The sequence below is a fragment of the Carya illinoinensis genome, chromosome 8 (assembly GCF_018687715.1).
Source record: "Carya illinoinensis cultivar Pawnee chromosome 8, C.illinoinensisPawnee_v1, whole genome shotgun sequence".
Lineage (NCBI taxonomy): Eukaryota > Viridiplantae > Streptophyta > Magnoliopsida > Fagales > Juglandaceae > Carya > Carya illinoinensis.
In genome coordinates this window covers 13272826-13293107 of record NC_056759.1, presented here as the reverse complement: position 1 = coordinate 13293107, position 20282 = coordinate 13272826, and the positions used below count along the sequence as shown (strand labels likewise).

The following is a 20282-nucleotide window of genomic DNA, read 5'->3' as shown; positions in this document are numbered from 1 at the left end:
TTAATGATTATCCTTAAAACAAGATAAAAAGAAAATTACTATAGAGCGTGCTTACACGCGCATAATAAGGCGGCTGATATTATGATATATCCTTAATCCTTATACCCCCGGAAAGGCCACTGACGCAAAAGACATAAACTACGGGGTTCAAAGGTAGTAAATTTAAAAACATATACCATCGGAAAGGAAATATACTGTATTCTTTTGTCCTTTCTATCAAATGTTCCGTGCAAATATAAACATTTTGCTTCAAAGCGAAACAAAAGAAAAAATAAAAATAAGGGGCAAAAGGTAAATAAAAGGAAATAATAATAATAAAATAAAAATAAACGCGGCTGCTGTATACACCAAAAACCAGAGAGAGAGAGAGGAGGGAGGGAGAGAGAGAGTATGTGCTGATTCGATTCCAGCTATAGAAATCGCAACAAAGCGATTCTGAAGCTCTACGCTTTAGAAGAGAAAAAGAAGAAGGAAATACATAGAATCAAAGAGATCTCTTCTTGGTCTTTTATTGAATATTTTGATATTGAAGTATTGAATGATTCAAAATTGTCAAATTTGGGAGGGTATGATAGGTGATCGGGGTTGAGTTTGGTTTGTTTTAGCAGAAAGCCTTGGCGGGATTTTGGTTCTGTGAAATGGGTCGGAGTGTGTTTTGGATTTGGATGTGGGGTTGTGAAGAGGGAGCTCTGGGTTTGGGGGTTTGATTAAAAAGTCCTCCGTACTTTCTGTTTTTCTGGATGATTTCTTTTGAGGATGCAAGGAAGGGGCTAGGGTTAGGGTTTCGTGGTGGAGGTGGAGGGAGAGAGATGGAGGAGAATGAGCTTGAAGAAGGCGAGGCTAGTTCTTACCGGAACGACAACGACAATTACGATGGGAGCATCGATCCTGATATCGCTTTTTCTTACATTGTAAGTTTTTTTTTTGAACATTTTTTTTTCCTTTCAAACGGATGTTAACTTTATGCCAGTTTTGTGCGGTACTAGATATGGTTGTTTTCTGACTTTATTTTGTGAGCTAGATCTGAGATTAGTTGGTGTGATCTTTTACGAAGAATTTTAGGAGAATGTATTTGTTAAATTAAGTTCTTCCGGGTTTTTTAATTTCGTTGGATTCAATAAGCTGTGATCAGAGCCCCCCAAAAAGAAAAAAAGATAAAAAAAGTACAAGACCTTATGACTTAGCTTTTGTTTATTGTCTTCAAACATGAGTTTGCTGATTCAGCTTCATCCATTATCAAGCGAGATATTCCCTTTTTCTAATTCAGTGACAATGCTATTCGAGATGTTCAGTTAATGCAAAGGCTTGATCTTCTTTGGAAAAGTAATTGGTCATGATGAGATGGGATTTTTTTTTTTGACAAGTAATAAGCAATTTTATTGATGGGATTTAGCTTGTAAGAAATTTAGCTAAATCCCATGGTGAGATGGGATTTAGCTTGTAAGTCTATCAGCAATGGTTTTAAAATCTTTCGTTAGCTGGGAATGTGGTGTGTCTTGAGTTCGCAGTGTTGGAGTCATTAAATCCATGCTCCATCCTTTTGACCGAGGAGGTAGAGGGCATTGAAGAACCTATGGATGAGCTTCCTGAGATTTACCTATTATAACTGGAAACGCACAACGAGAACTTCTTGCAGATGGCTTTTGAGATTGAGAGTTAGATTTTGTACTGTAGGGCAGTGAAGTGTAATTCTTTAGGAAAGTAATAGCTGCTAGCTTTGCAAACTCTCTAAACCTCTTATTTTATGTTCTGCTCAGTGTTTCCATTTTCTTTTTGTTTTATAATTCATGTATGTTTATTTGGGTGCTCTGTATTACATGTAACTCCTATATCTTCTTAAGGGTGAGAAACTTCAAAATGTTTTGGGACACTTCCAGAAAGACTTTGAAGGTGGGGTTTCTGCAGAGAATTTGGGTAAGTCAATAAAAATTAGAAGTACTTATAAAAAAAAAAAATTAGTACTTAAAAAAAAAGTTTGAGGGCCACACTAATTTGGAGTTCCTCTTATATTGATGAATTTTGCAATATTTCACTGTGACAGGGGCAAAATATGGAGGGTATGGCTCATTTTTGCCTGCCTATCAGCGATCTCCAGTTTGGTCTCACCCAAGGACTCCTCCAATAGTTCATAACTATAGCACAGCCAGATCTCCCAACAATCCTCTAACAGAGGTAGAATTTTAAGCATGTTATGCTATCATTTCTTTATGATCATTTCATTATATTTAATAAGCATACAAATTTAAAGGAGAAATTTATGACTAAGTCATTGTTGATTGGAGAATTTCTAGTTGAACATATCATGTTAATACACAGGGTGGCCATCAAAACTCTCTAGTGTCTTCAACTGCATCTCAGTCAGTGAAACCTGCTTCTACTAGTTCCACATCTTTGCCTGTATTGAAGACACCATCCATGAAGGACTCTGTCAAACAAGATATTGGAACACCATGTACTCTTCCTGAGGAAGTCACACCGAGATATGAATCCGAGAACAAGAGATTTACTAATCTATCTGACCAGAAAACACTGAAGGTTCGACTGAAAGTGGGTTCTGACAACTTGTCAACAATAAAAAATGCTGAAATTTACAGTGGTCTTGGTCTTGATGTCTCACCATCATCGTCATTAAATGAAAGCCCTTCAGAAAGTGAAGGGATGTCCATAGAGCCTCAAGATATGCCATTTGAGTCCCCCACCACTATTCTTAAGGTGAATTGTCTGCCCGTTATCTTTTTACACTTTACTTTGTTGTCCTTAACGTTCTTGAAAGAAATTAGTATGTCTTTCTTTGTATGTGTTGGAGCAGATTATGACATCCTTTCCAGTGCCCGAGGATCTACTCATATCACCTCTCTCCCACGATCTTATTCAGTTGACTGAAAAGGAAAAGCTTATGAAAGATTATACATCTATGGCTATGTCCAAGGGTGGATTGGAAATTACTAACATGGTACGATATGGATCTGATTCTAGAAAGGTTGGTGGGGAAGTGATGGGAAAGAAGAAAATGAAGTCTCTGAAGCATAATGATGTTTCAGCTGAATCAAAGAGTGGTAATGGTAAGGATGCACGAAAGGGAAATGGGTTTATATCGAGGAAGGAACCAGACATTGATATATTAGCATGTGAGGAGCTTGTTTCTAAGACTCTGAAGCTACCCCTTTTATCTAATTCAAATTCTGCAGCTGGGTACATGGAGAAAGGTGAAGATAGGGCTTCTGACGTAGTAAGGGAAGCCAACAAGGGTTTACCAAAGGACAAGGACTGCTCTGATCTAGCAAAAGAGGAATCATCAGGGCCAACTTTCACCCAAGAGGATGGCTGGTTTGAGAAGTCAAAGGCTCGTTCAGCTGGAAAGGCTTGGGTAGATAAGAGAACAAGTTCTCTCGATGATGTCCCAGCATATCCAAAAAAATCTGCCCATCCCAATAGAGAGACGAGTTATGACTCAATAAAATCTGACTCCAATGTTTCTAAGGGAAGAAAAGCTCTAAACAGTGAATTCACAGATCCTTTCAAGGAGAAGGCTAATAAAAAAGATACTGTCTATGAACAAGACAGTATGAGATTGCCTCCTGAGAAGGAAGACTCATTTTCTGGGCGTAAGAAGATATTAAAGGGAATTCAAAGTAATGGAGCCCAATCTCCAGAGGTGCCAAAAGTAAGCTTGAGGAAAACAAAAAAGAGCACTCATGTGGAAGAATTAAAAATACAGAAGGATCTTGGAAGAACTGGAAATGGGTATGGTGATTTCTTTGGGGAATTGGAAGAAGAACAGAACCAAATGGATTTATTGGAAGTGCCTTCTGGAGATAAGGACTTCAACATGGTTGAGAAATGCACAAGTGCCATTAACAATGCATCAGACGAAAGATCTAGTGCTAAGAAATTTGATAAGCTGTCAACATCAGAGGCTTCTCCTAAAGCTGTTTCAAATGTAGCTCCATGCTTGGGGAATGGGCCCATATGTGATGCAGTACCTGTTACAGGGGCTCCTTCAATAATAGAACCAGATAATTGGGTCCAATGTGACAGTTGTCATAAATGGCGGCTTCTTCCATTCGGTAGAAGCCCAAACGAGCTTCCTGAGAAGTGGCTATGTAGCATGCTTGACTGGCTGTAAGTATTATACCAGTAGCATTGTAATGTTCTATACTTTCTCTTTCTTTCCTTCCCTCCCTCCCTCACTCCAGTGGTTGACCTATCCATAAATGTTTTCAGGCCCGAAATGAACCGGTGTAGTGTCACTGAGGAGGAAACAACAAAAGCTCTTAATGTGCTTTACAAAACTCCTGCTCCTGAAAGACAAACAAATTTGCCTGGTAATCCTGGTGGGGTTATAACTGGAGTGACCTTTGCTAACGTTTGGCATCCTGATCAAAACCACCAAAATATTAGTTTACATGCTAGGGCTTGGGGTGAAAGGAAGAAAGATGGATCAAAAGAAATGGCAGATGCATCACATAATGATGGTCTCTCTCAGTTGTCAAACTCAATGAAGAGAAGTTTGCAGGCATCTGTGAAAGGTAGGAGCTTAAATGATGTGAACCAATCTCCTCTGATTGGAAAACCTGATTTTCAGCAGCTAAGCAAGTCCAGTGACTTACCTGTAAAAAATAGTAAAGAGAAGCAACAAGTACACGACAGCTATTCTGGTGGAGGTACAGTATTTCATGCCATGAATTTTGCATTTGCGAAACTTCCTTCCACTTTATTATTATGTAATGACTTCTTGATAAAACATGAGTGTAGGTGATGCCAAGAGTTTAAAGATGAAAAGCAGAAAGGATAATGGTGATAAAGATTTTTCTAGAGCTTCCAAGAAAATGAAGACTGATTGTACTCATGAAGATTGGATGTTGGACCACAGTGGGCAAGTTGGGAAGATGGCTCCTAGCTCAAGTAATGATTTTCATACTACATCTGAGAAAAATCGACCTAGATACAGTGAACACTCTTCTTTCAAGGACTCAAGGAATGATGCATGTGATGGGCCACATGTTTCTGTTAAAAAAGCAAATTCCAAAGTTCTGGTTTCCTTGGAAGATGGTTCTTTGGAAATGGGGAACTCCAATGCTAGAGAAAATGCTAGAAAGAGGAAAGTGAAGGAGTTCAGTGATGATGATTACAGGAAGGAAAAGAAGGCAAGGTTATCCAAGTCTGAGGGGAAAGAACACAGGTCAAGTAGAGACAGTGGTAGAAGAGACAAAAAAGGTAGTCATTCAAAGAACCAGCATCTTGGAAAAGACCCTTGGAGCAATTTGTCTCAGCGAAGCTTGGATGGTCTGGATTCTTTGAGAAAGGATTTAGGATCTCTACAGCCTTCTCTGGCAGCAACTTCAAGCTCTTCTAAGGTTTCTGGCTCCCATAAAACAAGGGTCAGCTTGCAGGAAGTGAAAGGCTCACCAGTGGAATCAGTTTCCTCGTCACCTATGAGAATTTCTAATCCAAATAAGCTTGCATCAGCATGTAGGGACCTCAAAGGGAAAGATGACCTTCAGTATGCTGGTCCCTTTCCTGTTGGCAGTCCAAGAAAATTCTCAGATGGTGAAGATGATGATGGGGGTGTTCGATCTGGGACAGCAAGGAACGATAAAGCTCTCAGCATTGCTTATCACAAGTCTGTTGGGTCCCCTGGGCTCAATATTCAGGGGAGGGATTTTCATTACACATCAGGTAGTAAAGCTAGAGCTCCGATTGTGCCTCCTTCTGATATCACAAATCAATGCCACGATGATTACAGACAGACAGACGGTTCTTGTGCTCGTGAGTCGTGTCCAAGGAAGTCTGGGAAGGGGTCCTCTTCACGGTTGAAGGACAAAAACCGAAGTATCAAAACTGAATTTGATATGGGTAAGGTTAAGGTTCCCGAGTCTCTCAACGACCTTCAAGACCATTCACCTTCCAATGAAGTAAAACCTAGGGATGATAAAAACCAGTTGCAGGAGAAGTTGGGCATCAAGTCTGATGAGTCTGAGAACAAAAATGATGCTAGGAAAGATGCTGCAGGAAAATCTTCAAGTGAGAGTAGCAAAATACAGAGCCATTTAAATTTTGTAGAGCATGATGGTTCACATATCAAAGTGGATTCTATCTGCAGAGAGGATGCAGTGTCTACAACAAAGCAAACAGTGCTGCGTGACTGTGATAGTGAAAGATGTTCAAAAAGGCTCCCTTCTGACAAAACTGATCAAGTTGGACTAGTTTCTGGGAGAGGGAAGTCACTACCATTGCCACCCTCTGGAGGATCTCAAATTGAGACAGTGAATCGTTGTCCCAGACCAGTTACTGGGTCTCACAATGGAAATGGAGTACACAGCCCAGCAGTTGTTGCCTCTGACAGTGATGCTGCATTAAAGGTGCAAAACCAGGTAAGAAAGGCTGATAGTCAGAATGGAACTCAGCACATTAGTTCAAGACATCCCACACCCAATGGGCAGAAGGCCAGGGAACTTGAAGCCCCTAGTCCGGCTAGAAGAGATTCCTCCAGCTTGGCTGCTACCAATGCTCTGAAAGAAGCAAAAGATCTCAAACACTTGGCTGATCGTCTTAAGGTTTTTATAGTCTTTGCTTGATTCAGCTATTGCTGCTCTTATTCTGTACAAATTCTTAACAATTGTGGCTATCTTCTGCAGAACTCTGGTTCGAATCTTGAAAGCACTGGACTTTACTTTGAGGCTGCCCTCAAGTTTCTCTCTGGAGCCTCTCTATTGGAATCTGGCAGCTGTGAGAGCTCCAGAATCAGTGAGATAAATAAATCAAAGCCAGTGTATAGCAGCACTGCAAAACTATGCGAGTAAGTCAAACATAAACCATCAAATTTGGGGTTTTAAGCAATTTAAGCAATAAGCACTATTTACAGTTGGACATAGAATTTCTGGCACCACCACATATATGGACATGTTTTTCTATTCTTATGGATTGTAACATACCTGAAACTTTGTCAAAACTGACCTCCTTGTTATTCTTGATACCTCTTTTTTATCCTTTATTTTTATATTTATTCATAAACATGACTTAAAAAAAAAAAATTATTCATAAACATGGATACAGGGGTTCATAGTATTTTTTGATAGGTAAAGTCTTGGATTTAAACACAACAGGTATTCATAGAATTTTGAATCACATCCTTTGCATGAGTGCACCCACTATTCTGTTTGTGGGCCCCTGCATATTTAAGACATGACTTCAACTTGGAAGGAGTCTGATGTGATGTTTCTGGGGTTTTTGGCTTGTAAACTATGGTTGCTTTCTTTCATTTATTGTGAGTTGTATGTGGAGGTTTTTTGGTTTGGGATGAGAAATGGAGCTTTTTTCTGTTGTTAGTGGCTGTTCACTTTTTTAAGCCTGGGGTTCTGGGATTTCGTGAGAGAGAGTTTGTTGGTTTTTTTTTTTTTTTTTTTGGGGGGGGGGGGGTAAAATGTAATTAATAACGTCTGCAATAGTGCCCTATCAAAGCAGCTAAGAGAATGACTCCCAAATTTGGAGTATCTTACTTTCATGCAATTCACATGGTTTATACCTACTAACTGATGTACTTGAGATGCAAATCCCTTTAGGGAGGCTGGTGGAGTTTCAAAAGCTCTTGCATAGAGAGAGGGAGAAAGGGCCTTTTAAGTTTAATCGTATATCCATAGTGTCTTTCTGGATGTCTTCATTTTTCCTTTTAAAGTTCGGATGAAAATTTGGAGCTTTCCCACCCTTCCATTTGATCATCTGTTATATCAAATAGGTTTTGTGCCCATGAATATGAGAAATTGAAAAATATGGCTGCCGCTGCTCTTGCCTACAAATGCATGGAAGTCGCATACATGAGGATTATTTATTTCTCACATACTAGTGCAAGCAGAGATCACCATGAGTTGCAGACTGCTCTACAAATGGTTCCTCCTGGTAATTTGAACAATGACACGATCTAGTAAAACTGTTGTTTCTTTGTGGGAAAATATTTTGGGATGGTTATTTTTGATGTTTTAAAGCTATTATGAGCTCTTCATAGCTTGAAAGCAATGCCATGATCTAGTAAAACTGTTGTTTCTTTGTGGGAACAAACTTTGGGATAGTTACTTTTTTATGTCTTAAAGCTATTATGATCTTGTTACTTCTTAGCTTGAAGTCCATTGAGCTCTCCACAACTCAAAAGTACATTTTGCACACACTCAACAATCTGAAGAGTTTTACAATGATCCCAGAATGTAAATTTGCCCTATCTAATTAGTGTAGTGTCCACATGCTGTATTTTCCTTGCCTAAAGTCCACATTGGAAAGAACAGCTTGTGTGTAAGAGCTTGCAACTCTCCACAAGGTGGCCTCATTGTGGCTTGCCATTTTTATTAGCCCTCACCTCTCCTCCCATTTTTCCTTTTGTTTGTTAAGTGGGTTAATGTGATAACATCTTTACTGTTGTAAACAAAATTTTATCTATCTTCAAAAAACTGATTTACGCCATTGAACTGTGGCTACATTTAGTAATAATTTTCTTATTAATGATAACTCTTCTTATTGCATTTTTCAGGCGAGTCCCCTTCTTCATCTGCATCTGATCTTGACAACTTAAACAATCCTACCACATTGGACAAGGTTAACTTAGCCAAGGGTGTTAATTCTCCCCAAGTTGCTGGAAACCATGTCATTGCTGCCCGAAGCCGACCCAACTTTACACGGTTGCTCAGTTTTGTGAGTATACATCATTGATCCTCTATATAAACTTTAGGTGTTGCAGAATAGTCAAATAATATTATTATTGCAGACAAAATGGCTTCAAAGGTACAATGTTGGTAGGAGAAGAATATTATATATGTGTAGAGTGCATCTTTCCTCATATATGCTTTGTGCAAAAGCAGTTTACTTATTTTGTACCAGATGTCATGTCTTGGAATGGTTTCTATCCATGGGCAACATAATTTGCATCCGAAGCACATCAATTTTATAATGTACTCTTGCCTTTAATAGAATCGAGATCATATCTTACTGGGATGCTTTTCCTCATCATATAATATTTAGGTATCATCATAATCAAATGTGATGATATGCAGGCACAGGATGTAAATCTTGCAATGGAAGCCTCAAGGAAATCACGGATTGCTTTTGCAGCTGCTAATGTGAGCTTGAGTGAGACCAAATATGCGGAGAGTATCTCTTCTATTAAAAGAGCTCTTGATTTCAACTTCCAAGATGTTGAGGGATTACTACGTTTGGTACGGCTTGCAATGGAGGCCATTAGCCATTAAAGAACTGCAAGTGCTTGTGAAGACAATTCAACCATCGGAAGAATTCATTTTGGTGTATCATGTGTATTAAGCCTTGAAGGAACCAAATAAGAGGCTGACCTGGATCTCTCTTCCACACTGCATGATAGTTCTCGAGAGACTGGCCATCACCAACCTGAGAAGTTAGTATTCTCAATGTTTGTCATACAAGCTGAATGGTGGCAGGCTGCATCTTCCATATTGGACAAGGAACAAATTTAGGAAGTGTGATTCATGTTAAAGTTCTGCCAAAATGATTCTGAGCTTTTAGATGTATGTGGGTATGGATCCATCTGGATTGTTCACTTGCCATCTATTGGCTTCTTTTTCCTTCAAAGGACATTTTGGCTTTAGTTTTAGTTTGATAGTTGCTTTAGAACATGAGTATGGGGAGCTGCCAGTAGGCACATGAACTGTTTTACAAGCAGAGACACTTCAGGATTATTATACAGGAGTGCAAAAGACATGGCAGTCTAGCGTAGGCATCTTTTTACAGCCATTCTTTTTCACAACATTTGTTTTCAATTCTCTGCTTTAGTCTGACTTTGTTTTTTCATGCGAATGTGCAGGTCATAGGTGGGGACGGTTGCTCTTTGTTATTGATAGACAATCAGGATTAAATTGGCAAAACTTGTATAGCAGATGCGAAATAACTGTGATAACCATGTCACTCTAAAAACGACGTTTGCCGAGTATTTTTGTAAAAAGGTTAGTGGCTCTCTGTTGTGAAAAGCTAGGTTTGACTCCCGTTCTACATTCATCTCTAACTCATTTTATTTATTGATGGGCAGTGTATGTCTGTAAATATACAAATCATTGATTTACGATTATACCAGGATTTGTACAGCTTCTCTTTTCCAGAAGGGTGGAGGATGTGTAAGATCATACAATCAGCTGCACATTTGTATTTTAACAGGTGAAGTTACTCTGTTCGTTACCTTATCAAACTTGATGAAGATATGAAGTTTCAATTTATATGTCAATTTAATGGTAATTTCCTCCCAATTGATTAGTGTCAGGTGAGTTACGTGTGATGTTAATATTGCCTTTTACTAATCAAAAAAACATTGCACTTTTACTTGTCAGGGCTTTGTATTATTAGTATGCATACCTCTGCACTCGTAGGAAAATAATCTTGTGTGCCCATCGTTAAACCAACCATGGAAGAAATTCTTCTGGACTTGATGGTATTGATCCGAAGAAAAAAAGAAAAAAAAAACCTGTACTTTATGGGAGTGCACCAAAAAAATATAAAAGAAAAGAACTCTGGCATAGCAACTCAATGAATTTTTAGAGGTGACAATATAAGACACGATCTGTGAACGCGAGATGAACAAAACATGAAATAAGCGGGTTTGAGTTTGATATAAATGGGTTTGGGTTAAAACAGGTTGACTTGATTAGACACGATTAATAGATGAGTCAATTGCGGGTCGACCCGTGATCAACTCATGTAATATGAATAAATTTTATTTTCAAATTTTATAAATGTTTAGTCTTATATTTCTATATATATATTTTTTTGTTATTGGAAATATGTAATATTAATATTAGTATTTGACTATGATTTATCTCAAACTATTAAATTAATTTCTTTTGTTTATATGGAATTATATATTATGAAATATTAATTTTCTTATATATTATTGGTTTGGATATTAATATTTTATTTTTATTTTTATTTTTATTTTATCATGAATCCCGTTATAATTGTGAATTATTTATATATTTACCTTTGTATTATATATGAAATTATATTAATTGGGTTAAAAGATAGATGTATGGGTCAGCTCAACTTGTTTATATGAGTGGCTAAAACAGGTTAAATAGGTTGTGTCTAGGTTAACCCAATAAAACTTTAATATTAAACGGGTTAAATGGGACATGTGTCACCCGTTAATTAAACGGGTTGGATTTGAGTTTTAAGGTCTAACCCCGTTTAATTAAACTAGTCGGGTTCAGGTTGATATATATGGTCTAATACTCATGACTAGACATGACACAAACACTATCAACGAGCATGAATTGCAAGCCAATTTCTTACAAACAAGGAGTACCCCATAAAACTCAAATTGGTTTGTGTTGGAAATGTAGATACATGCCCCAGCTAGTGAGACTTTCTTAAACTAGCTGCTAGCATGTCCTGGAATGGGCTGGTGCCTTGATATTCTTTGTTGGTGCTTGTGTTTTTATGCATTTAGGGTTAGTTTGCTTGCTACTGACTTAATGGCATGTGGTTGTAGAATGAAGATCAATTGAGGCAGTTGCAGTGGCTGCAGAGCTGGCAGCCGGATTATTGAGCGTATCGGAAGATTAGACATTTTTTTTTATTATTTGTTTATTCATTTTCTGATGGTTTACGAACAGCCAGTCACTAATGAAGAGATTTTGACCCCTCCCTAGTACCCGTCTTTACACCTGTATAATATTAGCAACATTGATCTAATAATTCTTCATAATAAAAATCTTGAAATATTTGATTTTTTAAATCTTTTTGGTCTCATATCATGAACTTTCCTTTATTAATATTAGCCTAGATGAAGGGCTGTGAAGATTGAACAAGAACAGAACCTATTCTACTTTGCCTTCTTTGTCCTGTTTTATTGTTTTATGGAATGGGAAAGGGGATTCAGTTATGGTTTAGAGATACGGATGTAGTAGTCCTAGGATGTAACATCATTAAAATTGTTTATATGATCATATTTGTAATGATATCAAATCTTGTGATAGGATGAGAATTCCTGTCTCTCTTGAATTTTGAGACTACCTAAATTTTTATTTTTGGACATTATTATCGGGATCTTATTTTTCATTGATACCGGATGTCCTGGAACAGTATCTCACTAATCTTGGGGGTGCACAGAACAGAAATTTTCCACTGCAAGTGCACCGGGTAATTCAAAGAAAATTTGCTGCTGTACACAAAAATCATGTCATTGTACACAAAAATCATGTCATATTATGAATAGGAGAAATTTGTGCTCCACACAAAAATCATGTCATATGAAGAATAGGAATGCGGCGGTTAGAACGTTCAAAAGCAATTTCTGACATCTGCAGTTCAGTTGCTGTTGTTTTATATTGAAGAAAAAATTTAGTTACAAACACAATTATACATTAATATATGTATTAATTTAATGTGATTGGTTAAAAAGTAAATTTTATTGAAATTATTGATAATTTAAATTTTGAATATGAAGTAATCAGTATTGGTACGTAAATTAGTACGCGACTTTGTTTATACTTAACAAAACTCTATATTTAATCCTACCCTGTCCCCACAGTAGTTGTCGTACAACTGTCCAAGTGAGTAATATTAAAAACCACCGATTGGCAATTAGTTACCATTGCCAAATTAAGCTTATAAATTATAAAACTTGACTTCATTTCATCGATCGAGTACTGCAATGAAGAAACCCATCATCATTGACACAAGTTTGATTCATTCTGATTCTTCCTTGTTACATCTCTTTCACTCTAATGCTGTCTTTCCTTACTTGTCTCCTATTCTTTTAGATTGCAGACTCCTGCAATTTCACAAATCTCCCACGGTATCCCTGATTGGCAAGCAAGAAAGTATGAAACTGCGTACCATTACATAAAAACTTCAGCAACTGATGTCATGCTATTAAGGTTTCCTAAGGTACAGTCCTTAGACAGTCCAATAAGATAATGGCGCAACCACAGAATGGAATACCAGCCTTCGGTGTAGTTGAATTGAAAACAATTAATATGAAGCTACCAAAAAAAAAAAAAAAAAAAAAAAAAAAGAAAATGAAAAAGAAATTATTGCGAAATTGTAAAGACATTAGTAAGTTGTAAAATGATTTCATCCTTCGTCAGCCATTATACCCTAATAAAAACTTTGAATTAATTAAGGATTTGATGGTTCTTCTGACATAGAAAAATACTAAAATCAATCAATTATCTTCTACTTAAACGGTTCTCAGGTATACTCAGATGGAGAAAAACCCGACACAGTTCTTGCCTCTGTTTTTCCATTACCCTCCGTATATTTCACAAAGTCTGCTTTGCAAGCTGTTTTTTTTAAATGAATCAAGTTCAATAAATCATGCAGTTTTGATAAAAGCTCTAAATTTGATAGCAAATTGTTGAAAATACAGAATGAAAAAAGAAGGGCCATTGAAAGAGTGTTGTATGATTAAGAAACAAATAGAAACACAGACTGAATAAAAATATAATCGTAAAAGAGCCATTGATCAGATAATTGTAGTCTGAAATTTTTCTATAGCGGACATCTTTGTATTTTCCGAATAGGGTATCATCACGTCAATGGCTCCGGATCGAATCTAACACATGATTAAAACAAAGAAAGCAAGAGATTTGAACACTACACACCCAAAAATAGAGGGAAAAAAAAAAAAAAAAAAAACAGAGACGAAAAGGACGAGTGAGGGCTCAGAAGGATCCATTGGTTATTCCTAATCATAAGGGAAAAAATTTCCCTCAGAAAATAGGTAGTTTTTCAACATCACCGCCCCCAAACATGTTTTCTTACGGAACCCAGAAAATATTTGTAGAAAAGACAGCTTGTGTGTGCGCCTGTGTGTGGGTTAGAGAGAACGAGAGAGGAGTTTGAGACCTAAAGCAGGGAGCTTCAGCTGCATATAAATAGAAGCTGAGCTTCAGAATTAGGGTTAGGTTTAAGATGCTAGCCTTGAGGGGTCGTGTTCTGAATTACGAAAGTAGACATGGGGCTTGAATGTGGGCCTATTGGCTAAGGTTATGGGCTTTGGCAGATGAAAAGAGAGAATAATGAAAAAATAAATTTTTAAAAAAAATTAAAAAAAAGGGTCAAATTTTGTTGTTGTTTTTGTTTTTTGGTTTTTCTTTTTTAGCAAATGAATATATATAATTAAGAAGTAATCTTAGATATAGTCATGAGTTACAAGTGTCGTAAATTTTTTTTTTTAAAAAAAATAGAGTTTACTATAAAAATATTAAAATCTTTTTATTTTTTTAAAAAAATAATTTACTGATTTAAAAAAAAATGCATGGCACATGTGTATTTTATAACTGTAAATATTATTTTTCATAACTAAGAGAATCGAGGGGTGGGAGGAGGGGAGAGGATCTGATGGGAGTATTTTGAATGGGAATGCCTCCAACCAAGTTTTGGGTGTTAAATATTAAAGTAATTTTCTAGAATCCACGTTTGTTTTTCTTTGAGAAATGTGGTGAGATATTTATGTAACTTTGAGTGTTGGGACATACTACTCGCACATGTAGAATGACACAAGTCACTCTCTCCTTCCTCACCATTACACCTCATGACCATTTCCTATGTTGACTACATACTCTTCATTCACATACTTGACATCATTCCATAAACTTGAGAACCCCAACTTCTTCGAATATAACCCTTCACATTTCTGGCCAATCCTAATCATTTCTCTCATGCAAATTCGTACTCCCTTTTTGGGTTCAAGAAAAGTCATGCTTATCTTGTTGGATAAGTGTGAGAATGTTATAGAACCATCTCTCAACCCCTATATATATATATACCCTACGCTAGCTTCCAAGCATTTTATTCCCTCATATCCCACCAAAGATTCCCAAAGTGAGAGTGATATCTAGTTTTGCTTAACTTTCCTATATCTTGTGCAAGTGTTATCCTACCCAAGGTATTTTCTATATTGACGTATTGTTCCTATCAATAAGAAGTATATTTTCCTTTAGAATGATCTTTCATCTATCTTACGATTGTGAGTCTTTGGGCTAGTGTAGTTTTGTTATACTACTTGAGAATTGATTGTTCCATATATTGAAAATCATTTTTCTCTTCATGGTATTAGAGCTTCAAGGGTAGTGGTGATTCATCCTTGGTAGAGGTGTAAAAAAAAAATTGGAAAACTGATTGAACAGGACTTGATCGGACTAAACCGGTGGGTTCAATTTGGTCCTAAACCAGTGTGGTACTGATTTTCATATTTTAAAAACCGGTTTAAACCGAACAGTAGGGGTGAAAATCAAAGATATCGGTACGGTTTCGGTCCATAACCGAAACTGCACCGATATTATGGACCGAAACCATACCGATATCTTGAAATGGTGTAAATCTTGATTGAAACTGGCAGGTGAAGGGGGAGAAAACAGTAGACATCAGTCTCGGCGTAAATCTGGTTGGTTCGCCAGTGTCTTCGGTTGCAACGGAGGTGACCTTGCGTGCGATGACGCAGCGGTGAGAGAGAGAGATAATACCATGATCGTGTGATGAAGTTGTGATGAGAGAGAGAGAGAGAGAGAAAGAGAGGATGGGGTGGCATCTATGAGAAGTGAGACACTGAAGAGGAAGTTGAAGGAGAAAAGAAGAGGGACGCATGGGTGTTTAAACTCTAGGGAGAAACGGCACCGTTTCATTTATATTTTTTTCAAACTTACGTCCCAAATGGCGTCGATTCATACGTTTCATATATGTATAATTAAAAAAAAATATAATTCAAGTATTGATCAGTTCAATAGTTTGGTCCAGCATCAAATCGGGATCGAATTGGTTGACGCGGTTTTGATATAATTCTACTTGCTAGGCGATCGGTTCTACACTGGTTTCTGCTGCTTTGGAGCTCTGACAGCCGGTCTGAATCAGCCACGGTGGGTTTGACCAGTTTTTGTACACCCCTACCAAACAGAACCAGTATATATATTTATAATTGTTTATCTTATCTTATCTTATATATATATATTAAATGCTAAATTGCTAATTAATATAATATGAAATTCTAATTTTATTATTCAAGTATATTAATCTTATAACATAAAATTAATATAGCATAGAATTAATTTTACAATTTTTAATATAATATTTGATATAACGTATAAATTTTAATTTTATAATAAAAATTAATTTAACATAAAATTGTAATCTTAAACATAAACATTAATATCAACCGATTAATACAAACCTAGTTTTGATATATATATATATATATAGTATAAATACATTTTTGGGTTTAGGGTTTAGGATAAATACGTTTTTACATATTTGATCATATATACTCATATAAAAAGTCTAGAACTTATATAGATTATGGTTAAATTCAACACTATATTAGCATGTGTTAATTATTATAAAATAACGTACTTATACTATAATATAAATATACTAATAGTTTTGTATGTATAAATATCATATTATTATTAATATAGATAATCCGTAAAATCGAAAAAAGGGGACTGGATTGAAAAAAAAAAATAGTTTTAGTAGTGAATCGATTCAGTATTAGTTCTTTATTGAGAGTGTGAAAATGGATTCAATAGGATGGTTCAATAATTTTGGGATTGCATTGCTCAACCAATCCAACTACAAGATATGGAAGTCTTGCATGGGGTCTTATCTTGTTGGAGAAGACTTATGGGAGGTTGTTGGTGGATGTGAAGTGAATCCTCTAAAAATTACTTTGGAGAACACTGATGCATTGAAGAAATGGAGTACAACAAATGCAAAGGTGGAGTCTATTTTGAAGAGATCTTTATCCCATGGGAAATTCGAGCACATTCTTTGGTGTAAATTTGTTGCTGAAATTTGGACTACCATTGATGGGTTGTTCAATAAAAAGGACATGGCTCGATTGCAACTTTTGGAGAATAAGTTGGCAAATACAACTCAAGGAGATCTTTCTATTTCTCAATTTTTCTTTAAGATGAAAATTTTTTCTCTTAATCCGAAAGAGCCTATATCTGAGGCATGAAAGAAGCGTCATATCACTCATGGATTGAAGAGTGAATATATTTCCTATGTCACCTCCATTCAAGGGTGGGTTCCTCAACCCACTCTATTAGAGTTTGAAAGTCTTCTTACATCATAGGAACCATTGGCTCGGAAAATGGTTGGATGCTCCATCTTAGGCAGTGAAAGAGATGCTCTCTTTTCTAGTAAGAAGAAAAATTTTAGTAAGGAAAGAGAAAAGGGTAAAAATGAAGGTTTGAGCAAGCATGAAGATGGTGGAGAATTATTCGAGAAGTGAGATGGAAATAGAAAAGGTGTTCAGTGTTATTGATATAGTAAACTTGGACACAAAGAAAAATTGTTGTGTAAAGCTCAAAGAAGGAGGATGTAGCCAAAAAAGAAAGTGAAACTAAGAATGAAGAAGTTTGTAAAAGGTGTTTTATAGCAAGAACCGCTACGATTGATGCATTGGTGTCAATTAGTTTTGAGAATGACTGGATTATTGATTTGGGATGTGGGCATTATCTCACCAGCAATGATTTGAAGTTTTAAAGCTTTCGAGATTACAACAAGAATGATGTAATCATCACAGCGGACAACTCCATTCATCCTGTTGAAAAGGAATGGGTCATGAATAGAAATGGTGACGAAGATGATCAAATTACACTTGAAAGTGTTTTTCAAGTACCCAGTATGAAGAAGAATCTATTCTTGGTGGCCAATGCTGTTGATGTTGGTAACCATGTCTTATTTGGACCAAAAGATGTGAAGGTTTTCCAAAACATCATAAGCTTGGAGGCAAATGTTGTCCACACAGGTAAAAGAGTTAAAGATTTATTTGTTCTTTCCTCCACAGTCTCATATGTTGATAAAATGAGTACAAATGATGGTGCACCAATTTGGCATGCTAGATCGAGACATCTTAGCATGGATAAATTGAAAATTATGGTTTAAAAAAATTTGGTGAATGGGTTGACTATGTTGACTACCTTTGGTAGTGGTGAAGTATGTGAAAGTTGTCAATACGGTAAGGCACATCGTCTTCCGTTTGACAAGTCTCTTTCACAATGTAAATCATCTTTGGAGCTTATTCATGGTGATATAAAGTATGTGAATGAAGTGTATGTGGTCAACATAGAAAATGATGAGGTGTAATGGCTAGAAAGGAAAGAGTGACGACTAACAAGGCCAACCGAGATTTTTTTTTTTTATGTTTTGTTTGAAGTTCAGGAAAGTTGTAATAATTAGTTATTGATTAGATAAAAAAGTTGAATATTTGAAATTAAAAAGTATTTTTATTTGATTGATGTTTGAAAATAAAATTATGAGAAGTTTTGAGATTAGATTATATGAGATCATTTCAGTTTCCAAACAAACCCTTATATGTTTAGACTTTGATATCAAAACTCAGTTAATCATATCCTGAGTGCACAAAGAGGGGGTCATGAAGACGTGTTTTGTTTAAGTTTTTTACAGTTCAATTTCTCAAATCAACAATATACAAAATAATACAAAGTAATAAAATAGAATCCCACATTTTTTTTTGACAAAATTGAGACTAATTTGAAGAGCTTTTTACAATCTAAAACCACTTTGGATGTCAGGTTGGCTTCTAAAATCAAGTATAGAAAACTGCTTGCTACAATTAATTTAAAAGACTTGCAAAATCTTTGAAGAAAAGTTAAAATTTGGCTTGTAACACTACAAGTGTTGACACTCGATTTTTACACTTATGGAATTGGCCTCTTATATATAGTATCACCAATAAACCATTTCATCCACTTTATTGGAGCTCTAGCATGCTCACCAAGAATCCAACAAATAAGAGTGACCCTTTTTTATTTTTTTTATTTTATTTTTCTAAACTTTGCTCAATCAAATGTTGAGCTGAATTGAGTTACCTCCTTATGATTTGATTTCCCTCAAGCCAAGGTTGAGCCCTAGTCTAGTGACTTCTACTTTTTTTTTTATTTGAAGTCAAGATAGCTTCATTAAATATGTTCAAATATTACAAATGATTATCAGTCCAGATTATCATTCAAGATAGTTTCATTAAAATCTGCGATTGATTCATGCCGTACATCGATACCTTCCACATTCCAAGCATACCTAGCAAGTTTATGAGCTGCTTCATTGCACATTCTGTTCACATGTTGAATGTGGCATCTTGGGAACCTTTACATAAGTCCCTGAATGTCTTTGGTGATATTTCTTAGTCTCAGAGGAAGGCTCAATTGCAAGCCTCTAAATATAGCTAACAATTCAATCTCTAAAGACTCATTCACTGCATGTTCTTTTTTGCTAGATGCCATAATACTTCCTTTTGGATATTTCAAAGGTTGATCCCCACACTTGCATATTGTTGATCATGAAACATAGCACCATCTACATTTAACTTCATTGCATTATGTGATGGAAGTATCCAGTGATAATATTTCTTTACACAACTTTGAGATTCTCTCTTAATGGCTTTAAAAGTTTTTTGCATAGATAGGGCTCTATTGATCTTATATTTAGTTGCCAGATGTTTCCCTTCAAAGACCATCTGATTCTTTCTAAACCAGCATTCCCATGTAATTAGAAAAAACAATTCCAACTCTTCCTAGTTGCTTTTGTCACTTACCTGCTGAGCAATATCCATAAAGACATGGTTAGGATCAGTATTATTTAAAGCAGGTAAGTGCCTAGTCCCGCTCTCCCTCAGGGATAAGCACTGGTATAGAGCATGTGTTGTATCTTCTATTGGGAGTAGAGTTGACAAAGTTCCTCTTCTACTGCTTTCCTATTTTTCAGATTGGATTTTGTAGGTAACCCATCCATGTAGGCGCTCCAAGCAAAAGCTTTCATTTTGTTTGGAATTTGCAGTTTCCATATAACCCTTCATGTGCTGCCTACTTGCATTAGAAGTTTCCCCTTCTCCACCTAATGTACTCATATCTCTAAACAAATGATAGACACTTCTCACACTAAACTTGGCCATTTTTCTCCATTGCCCATATTTGTGTATCTTCATGGACTTCAGGGCTTATAGCCATCTTCAACACTTCATTGGCTATAGTTAGTGGTAATATACTTCTAACTTCTTGAAAAGAAGCTTCTTGAAAGATTTTGATACCACTTATTTGTGTGGTGTGTTCAGCTTGTTGCAGCAAGGTGATCAATCCTTTAGTACAAAACAAGAATAAATATGGAGATAAAGGATCTCCTTGTCTTAAGTCTCTAGTAGGGTTGGTAGGCCCTAGGTTCTCCGTTCATTAAAATAGAAAAAAAAAAAGGTCGTGACACATAACATGACAAGATCTATCCAATGTAGCAAATGCCATTTGAAGTAGAACTTCTTCTAA

At 36.3% G+C, this 20282-nt stretch overlaps 1 protein-coding gene and 2 non-coding genes across 7 annotated transcripts; 1 reads left to right on the top strand and 2 right to left on the bottom strand.

Moving 5' to 3' along the window:
• The first annotated feature begins 336 nt into the window (after nucleotides 1-336).
• On the top strand, nucleotides 337-11740 carry LOC122274772 (cysteine-tryptophan domain-containing zinc finger protein 3-like). 5 transcript variants are annotated; one of them, XM_043083800.1, is made up of 14 exons: nucleotides 337-911; nucleotides 1842-1914; nucleotides 2042-2172; nucleotides 2317-2712; nucleotides 2810-4122; nucleotides 4225-4664; nucleotides 4756-6557; nucleotides 6639-6799; nucleotides 7736-7896; nucleotides 8519-8679; nucleotides 9039-9524; nucleotides 9821-9959; nucleotides 10043-10167; nucleotides 11495-11740. In XM_043083800.1, exons 1-11 carry the CDS (start codon nucleotides 741-743, stop codon nucleotides 9231-9233), a joined length of 5004 nt encoding a protein of 1667 aa, XP_042939734.1. In that variant the 5' UTR covers nucleotides 337-740; the 3' UTR covers nucleotides 9234-9524; nucleotides 9821-9959; nucleotides 10043-10167; nucleotides 11495-11740. The 5 variants fall into 5 exon arrangements, with proteins under 5 accessions (XP_042939734.1, XP_042939732.1, XP_042939735.1 ...); XM_043083798.1 differs by having other exon boundaries at nucleotides 9039-9532; XM_043083801.1 differs by having other exon boundaries at nucleotides 9039-9729; nucleotides 10088-10167.
• A 1725-nt stretch (nucleotides 11741-13465) lies between these two features.
• LOC122274878 lies at nucleotides 13466-13547 on the bottom strand. The gene has a single exon (XR_006228417.1). It is a non-coding gene; the product is annotated as a small nucleolar RNA Z155 (small nucleolar RNA).
• A 116-nt stretch (nucleotides 13548-13663) lies between these two features.
• LOC122274873 lies at nucleotides 13664-13756 on the bottom strand. The gene has a single exon (XR_006228412.1). It is a non-coding gene; the product is annotated as a small nucleolar RNA R41 (small nucleolar RNA).
• Between the last annotated feature and the right edge of the window lie 6526 nt (nucleotides 13757-20282).

Bases quoted from the DNA above. Each gene is read 5' to 3' on its own strand.
- LOC122274772 (XM_043083800.1), top strand. From the start codon at position 741: ATGATTTCTTTTGAGGATGCAAGGAAGGGGCTAGGGTTAGGGTTTCGT. The intron at 912-1,841 runs GTAAGTTTTTTT...TATCTTCTTAAG, and splicing joins ATATCGCTTTTTCTTACATT to GGTGAGAAACTTCAAAATGT. The intron at 8,680-9,038 runs GTGAGTATACAT...GATGATATGCAG, and splicing joins TTACACGGTTGCTCAGTTTT to GCACAGGATGTAAATCTTGC.